Here is a 12,107-nt window from a genome sequence, read left to right on the forward strand (position 1 = left end):
TTCAAAGAAACGGGAGGAAGGAAGGTTTCAGTCACTCCAAAATCCACTGAGCATTTTCTGTGTGCCAGGCACTTTTTTAAGCACTAGGGATGTATCAGTAAACAAAACAAATAGAAACCCCTACTTTCACGTTGCCTTAGATCCCAGTGCGGGGAGACAGATAGGAAGCCTAACAGAGGAGAAGACTGTGTAAGATGTTTGGAGGCACATCAGTGCTATGAGAAGAAATAGAGCAGGGGAGGGGATCGGGAGTGCCAGCAACAGGGAAAGGAAGGGCTTCTGGATGGCACTCAGAACTGAATGTCAAGGAAATAAAAAATGCCTGTCCTTCCGTTGTGAGGCAGCTGCAGTTTAGCTGAACCACAGCTGATGGCTCAGCTCCTTCTAAGGATATGACATGAATTGAAATGCATGCTGGTCTGCCTGTGACCCTCTCCTCAACATCCCTCCCCCTCCACCATCTGCCCTGGACCCCCCACTGCCCCTGCTGGTTATCACGGAAGGAGAGGCGAGAAGGCGTGTCGTGTCCACAGGCCCCCTGAGACCGTGGTGACCGGCAGTTGAGACAGCTCCTGGCAGGTTAGCATGATACTGCCTCTGCAGCGAGACCCCTGAGTGCCAGTGCTTGGCTGTAATTGGCATGCGGCTAGCAGCTCCCACGAAGAGGCCCTTGACTAAAGGTGTCTGTGATCAGCCTGGTGCCTGGGATTTGGACCTAGTTGCCAGAAATCCATGTAGCCGTGGCCATGTTTTCCTCCAGAAAACCACGGGTCCTTTCCCCCATCTTGCCTTTCATGGCGTGCACTCAGATTTGTTTATTGCGAATTAGATTTATCTCAACAAATGTTTGTGCCAGAGACAAAGGATGTAAAGGTGAGTGAGACACAGCCCCTGCCTTGCATGGGAGACAGAGAGGACAGATGATAAATGGCAATCAATTTAAAATGCTGGGACAGGGAAAGGGGCAAACCCTGAGAAAGTCCATGGGGCAAAACAATGAATTCTGCCTGAGAAGGCAGGAAAGGCCGAGGAAGGTGACATTTGTGTTGGAACTTGAAGGGTTAGTGGGAGTCTCACTGTGGCCAGAGGGAAGAGCATGGGCAAAGGTGGGGAGTCATGAAAGGGTAGTTGCCCCCCACCTCTACTTCTCTTCTCTCCAGATGGTTTCTTATTAAGCCTTCCTAACATGGTTTGACGTTAACCTGGAATGCCTGCAGAGGAGTATTTCACTAGTCTAGAAGTCAAATTTCTGGCAAGCTCCTGCTCTCTAAACAGTGATTCTCAAACTTTAGTGTGCGTAAGACTCAACTGGAGGGCTCATGAAAACACAGTTTCCTGAGCAGCAACCCCAGAGTTACCCTATGCAGAGGCTGGGGAGGCCTGGGCATTTGCATCCCCCCCCCCGACCGCCCCAGCTCATAGGTGATGCCACCGTTGCTGGCCCAGGAACCACATTTGGAGGATCACTGCTCTATGTCAGTATGAACCTGAAAGTAAGGAAAAGATGTTCAGGGGGCTGGCGGCAGGGGGTTGCAAATAATTATCTCAAGACAATTTAAGGACTCCAGCCCTTGCTCCATGGGTGTTGAGCACCGAGCCTGTTTTGTGTATAGGAAACTAGCTATCTAGATTCAGAATCCAGCAGATCAGCATAATACCTTTTTAAAAATATTACAAGAAGCAGCTTTAACTTCTTACCAGCAAGCCGGGAAGAAACAGAATAATGATATTGTGAGGTATAAAATCTAACAGCATGGACTCTACATTCATTTAGTACTAGCACGAATGGAACAGACCCACCTTGATTACCTCGAGGGCATGCATCACTGTGTTCCAGCACAACGCAGTAATAGATGTTCATAATCATAGCCTGCATGCATCAAGAACTATTTAATTTGCCCATAGTATATTCTGCTTAAAAAGGCAAGGAAGTACATTAATGAGAATGACTTACGTGAAAAAATAGAAGGTGCAATTTTAAAACTAGGAGGGATTGGTGCTTAAAGCTTCAGTGACAGATTCACTTGTTGAATGGCTTATTTCCCAATGACAGAAAATAAGTCATTTCTCTGTGTGAGTATATTTTTAGGCATCATTTAGTTTATTTGGCTCTTTCTGACCCAAATAAAGAAGCCACATTTCTCATATTTTTAGCGATCAATGTAAAGGGAAATTACAGCACTTCCATCTGGAAACACTGAACTGTGTGTGCTAGGGATTATCAGGTCACAGGTCATTCAGACTCCTCCATGCTTCTGGTGTCAAGAGGAACCAAATTCGATGAGTAAAATCTAAGACAATTCATGTCATTGAAGAAAAAAACAACTGTCCTGAGTTCTTATTTCAAACAAATTTTAAGTAACACTTTTTCAGTCCTAGTCTCAAAGGTTAACCAAAAAAATGACACTGTCTACAATTCAGGAAGTCAATGGCCTTTTGATTTATGACCTGATCTTTGCAAAGGGCCATGGAAGAGACAAAGAGAAAGCCTTTGTTGCTTTCAGACCTTCTGTATACACTTTTCTTTGTCGGTATGTATCCAGGGGATGTTTGGAGACACAGGGGTTTCTTCTTCTCTCTTTAGAGGAAAATGTGGTAACACCTTAAAATCAATCAATTAGAGAGACTCAGACCAAGGAAGAGACAAGCCATCCATCATTTAAACAGTGTTTACTCTTCCCCTTGGCCTTTTCCAGTGTTTGGTTGGAGTTGGGTTGAAAAGAAGAGTTAACCAGAACCAGCTCTATCTCTGGAGCTCTGCATGGAACTTGAGCATCTCAGTGCTTGAATGGTACCTGAGCTGTGGATGGTCCTAGAGCATCGCAGTAGCCCTGGGGTACCATCCCAGGGGCTGAGCTCTGACCCATGGGGAGGTTTCCTTAAGGGATTGAGGTCAAATGAAAACACGCTTATTGAGACATCTCTTAGATAAAGTATGCAGTTAATCTTTTCTTATATAGAGAAGGAGGCTTCCTCTTGCACAGTGTGCTAGGCAGGGTGGTTTTGAAATTGACCAAAGCTTAAGGTAGAACCTTTGCATTTCTATTGTTACTTGTCCGAGGACTGACTTTATCACAGATTTCTAACAAAACAACCACTGATTTTTTTTTTTATTCTTGCTACATAAAATAATATTCTGAGTGCTTTCATGCGTATTCTCTCATGTGATTCCCTGTGGAAACAGCTGGACAGGTGTAACCATGTGTAGATGAGAAATAGTAGGGAGATTGGGATTTGACCCCGAGTCTTGCATTTCTAGTCCTGTGCTCTTTCCATTCTCCGTTTTATCCTCTAACGTATTTTCATCTTTTGTTGATAATGCTGTCATGTTTTCTAGTTCAGCCTAGTAAGCAGGAATTGATGGATCAAGATAAAAGTTCTCTCTTGATGTTGGCACAGGTGATCGTTTTGGCCCTGGAACTGCCAGTGACCTAGAGGCATCATTCCCTATTCAAGATGTCCTGGAAAACTACATTTACTACTTTCAGAGTGTTCATGAAAGCATTGAACCAACCCATGACATTTTTAGTTTTTATGTAAGTGATGGAAACAGTCGTTCAGAAATCCACAGCGTCAATATCACCATTGAGGTAAAGACTTTGAAGTTGGAAAAGCCGGCCTTTGACAACAATATCCCACCATTAGCTAGCTTTTTATGAGCTCAAAAGCAAAGAAGATTGCATTTGACTTTCAGTTTTCGAGGTCAATTTAAAAATATAACCCTGACCCTTAGGAAACTTGTAGAATTAAGGCTGGCACTGGGGATGGTCTGACATGGAAATCTGAATTTTCACATCAGGGTAGAATGTGTTCATTCTGTGTGAAAATAGTTTGTGAAGGTCAGACAGAGAAACCCTGTCAGTCTCATATTTAGCTGAAAACTAACATGGCTATTTTTCCCTGAAATTATTGTATGTGGTTCTAGATGCATACTTGCCTTTTCTTATATTTTTAATGCAACTATTTGTTAAATTGTAACGTCAAAGAAACGTGTTCCTTGATGCTGTATTTATTCTCATTTGAGCAACTAGATAGCTTGCTCTACCAACCCAAGGAGAGAGAGAGAAGATAAAGCTCAGAATGGAATACCCTCTGCCCTGGGATAAGACCATCAGCATCCTTCGGAGGTGGTAGAGGGGCCCTGGCACAGGGTCAGGGAGACAGCTTTAGAAACCCACGCCTTTGAATATGGTGTCCTCCTAGAGTACTATGATACTCTTGGGGTTTTCTAAGACAGTTTTGATTTCAAACAATGTGCTCTTTTATCCTCAAAATATACTTGTATTTCTCTAACCCCATGTCCAGATTTTTGGTCTGAAAAACATGATCATTGTACCCATGGAAAATATCTTGAAGATTTCTGTAAAACGTCAGTTTCTTTCCAAGGAGACATTTTTCTTGTGTAACTTGCTCTTCTTTCAAACGAACCATTTTGATTGGGAATTAAAGATGGTGACACATTTAGTACCATTTCGATAGTGAAAGTTGGTGCGACAATGTTACTTTTGCTGACTAAGGTGCATTTTCTTTCTTCTTAACCAATATCTGTGTGAGACCTGATATTTTATGCTTTAATCAGAGGAAGAACGATGAACCTCCCAGGATGACCTTGCGGCCCCTTGGTGTGCAGCTAAGCTCGGGAGTGGTGATAAGCAATTCTTCTCTGAGCCTGCAAGACCTGGACACTCCAGATAATGAGCTGGTTTTTGTATTGACAAAAAAGCCTGACCACGGTAGGACCCAACTGCTATGGTAGCAAGCTTCTTAATTGAGGTGCCCAATAGGTTTTTAGAAATAAACACATAGATTTCTGTTGATTAATCCTCTACTTTGCCTGTGCATAGCCCATTCTCTGCATCAAAGTATAATCAGATTCACAGCTAGCCAATATTCTTTGGGGTCATAGTGGACACCAGTTGCTCTAAAAAGCCTGAATCCTAGGTAATTGGTGTCTCTGAAATTCAATTTCAGCTGTTTTCTTGCTCTCCTATATAACCTCAGGCAAAACATTTGGTTTAGACTCCTGTTCTCAGAACAGGTTTCATTGCTTGATGATCCTGGGCCATCTCATGCAAGGAACAGTGTGGCAGCCTTGTTATTAATTGCAAAGGTATTCACTTCAGGTTAGAAGTGTGCTAGATGTCTTTATGAACTTGATCCTTTTGCAAAGAAAGCACTTTTCCTGATTAAACCAGAGGTAAAAACCACCATGGGACTCTTTTACTTACTTCTTTTCTAAGTGCCATCCCTCTGGTATTAGCCAAAGCTCTGGAACTTTCATCTCCCAGATGGTATCTTAGTGTATCATAACACCCTTGGTCTTTTAAAGATGAAGTTGTATTGATGGAAGGTTAATAGAAGAATCTGTTGGTCATTACATTTTATCTTCCTTCACTTTCACTTTCTTTAATGAAACATTTTAACTGTCCCATCATGATACACACGACCCTTGAAAACAGAAAAATTTGCCTCAACCCAAAGATGTCTAGTGTCTTTCTGAATTTAAAAGGAGTTTAAAACACAATCCCTTCTTCCATCCCAGAAGCCCTAGAAGGAAGGCAGCAGAAGAGTGCTATTTTCACTTTGCAGAGGGGAAAATAAGGTTTAGATAATGCAGTGAGTTTGAATTCATGGAGGGAGATTTGATTTCTAAGCCACTGTGTTATCACATTCATTGTGTCTCCTTAAGAGATTTTTGAACAGGAAAAGTTGGATTTTATCTTCTTTATTTGTAGGTGAGGCCCAGGGAAGCACCCTGTGCTCCCATAGAAAATTCTGAGTTGTTGGTCATTTATGTGTGTGTGTCACCAAGAGCCTCTGAGGTGCTGGACATTTTACCCAGGCTCATGCTAGTTGACAAAATCAGGCAATATTTTGGTGCCATATATATTCTATATTGTTTCTTTGTTTTTCTTTACTTTCTTCCTCAGGCCATCTGCTCTGGAGGCAAACTGCTTCTGAGCCTCTGGAGAATGGGAGGGTTTTAACTCAAGGCTCCTCCTTCACCTACCAGGATGTCCTGGCCGGGCTGGTTGGGTACATGCCTGGTGGACCCGGGGTAGCAGTGGATGAGTTCCGGTTCTCCCTCACGGATGGCCTGTACATGGACACAGGGAGGATGGAGATATACATAGAGCTGCCTACAAGTGGCGCCCCCAACTTGGCTGTAAACCGAGGCCTCCAGCTCTCAGCAGGTAGCACGGGAATGGAAGAGAGTGTCTGTGGTCCTTCTGTCCTTATTTCTTCTTTGTCAGTGCACACGTTAGCTCTGTGGGACGGTATTGAAGTAGGCGTTTAGAACTCAGAGAGACTGGAGGTGGGGAGAGCCATTCTTTTAAGGAGACTAGGAGTTGTGAGTGACTAATGTAAATCTCTTAAATTCTTTGGACCAGATGCCTGTCTGTGAATTTGAGAAGAGATTGAGAAGAGTTTATTGTACTTCCAGGGTCCTCAAAACCTTAATTTAACCAGCTACTCATAGGGACAGGATTCTTAGAACATGGCCATTGCCCAGCCAACCCCGCAGGAAACAACAACAAAAGAAATCAACAGAATTTTCCAGATGTTTATTTAAAAAAACAAAAAAAAGTGGGCGGGGGGACAATTCAGAAGCCATCATATACTAAAAGAGATTATAAAAATAATTGAGATTCACTAGATATGGTAATCCTAGGGTATAACATTCGCAAGTTTGCCTGTATGTAAGCAGCACCTGAAGGACCTGTGACATGTGTCAGTCTTGAAGTCGGTTTGCAGTAGGGAGTTACTTAATTAGGGAATGGGCCATTTCCCCCCAGAACATCTGCATCCCACTGGAGTCCTCTTTGTTTATCTACTCTTCGTTTCACATATATCTTGTGGTGAAAACTATTTGGCATACTGGTATTTGAAAATTTGGAGCTTCCCAAAGGTCCCCATTATTAGATCTGAGATTTAACTTTCCCCTATTTATAAGCAGAAAGTTAGCTTCTTAGTGTTTCATGGGTGATGATAGAAGACATGAGACTCCTGGGTCAGAGACCAAATACTTTGTTCCTCACAGCACGAGGGACAGCATTGCCATCAGCATGTTTGTATCGTTTCCCTTTGCACTCCAAGTCTGGTGGGGGTGATGCAGAAGGCCCAGACAGATGCCTTCACACGCAATGGGATGCATTACAGAAGAGGAACGCTGAGCCTAGGGGAACTCCCCCTGTTACAGTAACAATAAGCAAGCCTGATCTTTGTCCCAGAGGAAGATTATCACCTCCATCCCTCGGGGCTGCTTGCTGAGAATGGCCTGGGGAAAGAATAGTTAGGCCTGGGTGCCTGGGTGGCTTAGTTGGTTAAGCGACTGCCTTCGGCTCAGGTCATGATCCTGGAGTCCTGGGATCGAGTCCCGCATCGGGCTCCCTGCTGAGAGGGGAGTCTGCTTCTCCCTCTGGCCCTCCCCCCTCTCATGCTCTCTCTATCTCATTCTCTCTCTCAAATAAATAAATAAAATATTAAAAAAAAAATAGAAAGGCCTTGCGTTGTTGGCATTACCCAGCAGGAACACACAGGGCCCAGCCAAACACTAGGATGTATTACACATGAATGACTAGCATCTACTTTACCAGAATTTACTATTTTCAATATGAGCTGGACAGGAAAGCAAGGGGCAAGGCCCCGAGAAGAGGTGTTTGCCAGTTGCTAGTGTCTCACCTCCATCCCCAACAACCTGCAGAGCCTTACAGGGCCTAGCACTCAGAGTCCCCAGTTTTATAATCCTGTAAACATTGATTTTAACTATTTGGTTTGAGATGGCAACAAGATATATTTATAAGTTTAGGTAAAGCTGTTGCTTATGATTTAGTGAACCTCAAGACAGTAAATAAGTTAGGTCCAAGAAGGCTTCACCAAAGATCTAGGAGTGATTACATTGATCTAGGGAGTGGGTAACTGATAGGTCGCAGGAGTAGAGTGAGCATGGAGCAGGGAGAGTGAAAATGGATCAGCAGAGAAAAGGGCTCAGATCTAAACCCAAGGGAGGATTAACAAATTGGGAAGTTGGGATTGTTTCACTTAGGGAAATTAAAATGTATGCAGCTGGAAACCAAGAAGGGCAAGCACCTGGTATTCACTTAAACCCAGGCAATGTGTGATCATTTAGTCTCTAGTCTCCTGAAATCCCTTGACATCCTATTCAAAGGCAATGATGGGCAATGACCTCCTCCCTCCCACTCTTTTCCAGGGTCCGTAGCACGCATCACAGAACGGCATTTGAGAGTGACAGATACTGATTCGGATGACCGTCAGGTGATGTACATCATGAAGGAAGATCCTGGCGCGGGGCGCCTGCAGATGGCAAAGCACGACAACCCGGAGCAAATCTCTGTGAAAGGCCCCCTCCGGAGTTTCACTCAGGCTGACATTAGCCAAGGTCAGCTAGTTCTCCTGCGCCTGCCCAGACTTCGACAGAGTCCACCCACAGTAGTAAATGGGAGTTAAATGCCTGGTAGCTTATGGCAGTAAACTGCACTCTTTGTTCTGAATAAGAGCTGAGTTATAGTTTCATTTATTCTTTCTTGTCTCCTCAATTTTTTGTTTTTAAAAAAACTATCCTTCTTGGCTAAAATGTGTTCATGCTTTGACACGGAATTGATGAAATTTGGGGCTATTATAGAGGAAAAAAAATCATTTTGACTTGCTATGATGCTAAAAAGTGTGTGAGAGAGACAAGGAAAAAGAAGTGAATTGGGATGGATTATGGTGAAAATTATGCCTGCCTTAGGTGAACAATTTATATCTCTTTTCAGCTCCCCCAAGAGCACAAGTTAATGAACTAAGCAAAATGGAAGGGCATAAATCGGAGCTGCCTGGGGGAGATTACATAGCTCATCCCTCCTCCAGGAAGTGCTGATGTAATGTAAAAGCATAAATGTTAAATGCTACGTAGTTACTGTATAGTTCTTTCAGGAGTAAAAAAAAAAAAAAAAAAAAGTCGGGGGGAGTTACATAGTGGGGGGAAAAAGTAATCCAAAGTCATGGGAGGATGTGCAATTCCATTTAGAGGTGGAAATAGGGCCCTGAGGAGTAGAAATAAGGGTGTTGTCCATGCACTAACACTCAAAATGGGTAGCAGCTGAATTCTCCCTGGACTGTCTCTACTTTACTGAAGGGGGTGGAATAGACAAAAGGGATAGTAATTCCTTAATTATCCCTTGCCTCAGTGTCTCTTTTGTAAAAATGAGACTGGGTGCCTCTCCCCAGATGTTTGGTTATATTTACATTGCAAGGTACCTGGAAGTGATACTGTGGCTGAACGAAAATGGAAGAGTTTGCGCTTCTCCCTGTGGATCCTTTTGACTAATATGTAGAGTTTATCTGTTAATTTGTTGGTTGGTTATGTTCAGTGCTGTTTCAAAAATGACGTAAAGCTGCACTGAGAAATGGGAGTGACGAGCTCTGGGAGAATATAGGCCACAGCTCCGTGTCTCTGGCCCCATGACGTGGGTATATGGCCAATGTTGCGGGTGTCATCGCTGCACATTTTCCATGTGGTTACTCATGAGACTTCCTTCGAGTTTTTCACAAACCATAAGCAGTGCTACTTGGGATGATTTTATTATGAGAGTGTTTTTGATTGTGAGGAAGTCAGTAGTGGGAGGGGAAAGGGAGGAATTGAAAACTTTAGATTAAAATGTCTAAAGCGATGTCAAAGTGAGGAAGGTGTTAATTGATTCATTGGTGTGAATACCAATCAGATTCCCACTTCCCACTTCAGAAATAAGGGCAGAAAGCACTAAGAGCAAATCTGGATTATGTTGTCCTTTTTTACAGGTCAGGTAGAATACAGACACGGGAAAGGAGAATCTGGCGGGAGCTTTGCTTTTAAATTCGATGTGGTCGATGGAGAAGGCAACACGCTGATTGGCCAGTCATTTTCCATCACTGTTTTGGGTAAGGGGACTTTGGGTTTCTAAAAATACTCCAGCAGGTCTGAGGTTATATAGTGTGCACCGTGCTTGCCTCGAGGCTGGAGTCTTTCCTTTACTGAGCTGCATGGGAATCTGGAATCACACTGTTGTGTGAAACTCTGGCTCCCTGGGGCACTCTCTGACGGACAGGCCTAAGGATTATTCTGATTTTACTCCTGGGCGCCAGGTCCAGGATTGAAGAAAGGAGGCTGAAAGGATCCCCTTTCAAATCACTCTTTCTGGTATTTTCAGAAGACAATTCCCCACCAGTCATCACCACCAACAAAGGGCTGGTCTTGGATGAGAACTCAGTGGAGAAAATCACCACTCTGCAGCTCTCTGCCACTGACCAGGAGAGTAAGCCTACAGAGCTGATCTATACCATCACTAGACAGCCCAAGCTGGGCCACCTGGAACACGCCACATCCCCAGGTAAGCCTGTCATCTCTTGCTTCATCAAACCAAAGTTGGGATTTAGTAAGTGTTGGGGATAAGCCACTCACACCTATAATCGGCCTTGGTTAGTATTTATTTTTACATTACTAATTTTAACCATTATATACTACCTTGCATCATATTTGACACACAGTAGATGCTCAATAATTCCTTGCTGAAAGTTGAACAGTTGCAATTTTTATGTAAGCAGTCTTGTCTCCATAACCAGATTGTCAATTCCTTTAGGGCAAACACTGCACCCCGTTCTTCTAAAGTCTGAGCACCTGGCACAGTATGATGTACTGTGTTTAAAAATGTAACTCAGGAAATAGCAAGTGAGCATGTGTATTGGGCAAGATTCTAGTTGAGCTGCTGCTGAGGGGGCAAAAAAAGATAAAGGAAATCTCATCCTCACCTTCTAATGTGCTTTACTGGATGAGGTAAGGAACCTTTGTATATAGCCGTACATAAGGGAAGAATATGGCAGGTATTTTAAGAACTATATAAACCTGGTGTCATAGAAGTTCAAAAATGGGAGAGGCTGCATTGGGTAGGAAGATGCGCAGAGATGGCATTTAAAAGTGCCCTTAGAGGGCGCCTGGGTGGCTCAGTCTATTAAGCGTCTGCCTTCGGCTCAGGTTATGATCCCAGGGTCCTGGGATCAAGACCCGCATCGGGCTCCCTGCTCAGCGGGGAGCCTGCTTCTCCCTCTGCCTGCAGCTCCCCCTGCTTGTACTCTCTCTCTCTCTCTCTCTGACAAATAAATAAAATCTTAAAAAAAAAAATGCCCTTAGAAGGTAGAGTTTGAGCAGAGAGAAATGGTATTATTTTCAGAGATGGGAATAGTATGTGGGCACATTCAAAAAACAATGAGTGGGCTAGTTTAGCTAAAGCATATATTCTGAAAATAGGAGTAGATGGAGCTCATGGGTAGACTGAGATTTTATGGAGGGTCTTCAAAGCTGGGATAAGTAAGCCCTATGTAATTCAACAGGCGATAGAGAGTCACTGCAGAATTTTGAGCATGGAAGGAAAGTGGCATTCGTCTAGTGTCTGACAGATGGACTGAAAAAGGAGAGAGGAGGCAGGCACAGTGGGTCAGAAGTCTCACATTTGGCCCAGTCGTAGGTGGTGAGGCTTCCTCTAGAGGGGTGGTAGTGGAAATAGGAAGATGAGAACCATGTAAGTGATCATGCCTGGCACCCAGTAAACTGTATTCAATCAACAACAGTTGGTGGAAGAGTGGGAGGGAGTGAGGGATTTCAGGGGGAGAACCTATAGAACTTGGCAGCTGAATGGATGTGAGGCACTTGCTGAATGAGCACTCTAAAGGTAGAGTTGTCTTTGTTTCATGCATCGTAGAGTTGTCCTTGTTTCATGCATCGTAGAGGTTGTCTTTGTTTCATGCATCGTAGAGTTGTCCTTGTTTCGTGCATCGTAGAGTTGTCCTTGTTTCATGCATCGTAGAGTTGTCCTTGTTTCGTGCATCGTAGAGTTGTCCTTGTTTCATGCATCGTAGAGTTGTCTTTTTTTCATGCATCGTAGAGTTGTCTTTGTTTCATACATCGTAGAGGTGGTGATGGTTTGCAGATTTAGATCATCACTTTCTTCCTTTGGATTTCAAGTTACAGATCATTCCTTCAACCAGGGGAATAACAAAACAGGGGACATACTTACCGGGATTCTACTCGCTCTCTAATATAGGGAGTAAGACCACAAGCAAACAAGCAAGCA

The 12,107-nt window shown here is 43.6% G+C and overlaps 1 protein-coding gene across 3 annotated transcripts in view; it reads left to right on the forward strand.

The window, feature by feature from the left end:
• The window catches only part of FRAS1 (Fraser extracellular matrix complex subunit 1), a 404,840-nt gene that overhangs the window by 319,970 nt on the left and 72,763 nt on the right, over positions 1-12,107 (forward strand). For all 3 annotated transcript variants that reach the window (XM_025887777.2, XM_073891815.1, XM_073891816.1), the window contains 6 exons: positions 3,400-3,590; positions 4,580-4,733; positions 5,931-6,194; positions 8,213-8,401; positions 9,802-9,921; positions 10,191-10,370. In XM_025887777.2, coding sequence (XP_025743562.1) covers positions 3,400-3,590; positions 4,580-4,733; positions 5,931-6,194; positions 8,213-8,401; positions 9,802-9,921; positions 10,191-10,370 — 1,098 coding nt within the window. The remainder of the gene's footprint in view (positions 1-3,399; positions 3,591-4,579; positions 4,734-5,930; positions 6,195-8,212; positions 8,402-9,801; positions 9,922-10,190; positions 10,371-12,107) is intronic.

This window comes from Callorhinus ursinus, unplaced genomic scaffold (assembly GCF_003265705.2).
Source record: "Callorhinus ursinus isolate GAN/ISIS: 27379988/994484 unplaced genomic scaffold, GSC_fseal_2.0 scaffold4, whole genome shotgun sequence".
NCBI lineage: Eukaryota > Metazoa > Chordata > Mammalia > Carnivora > Otariidae > Callorhinus > Callorhinus ursinus.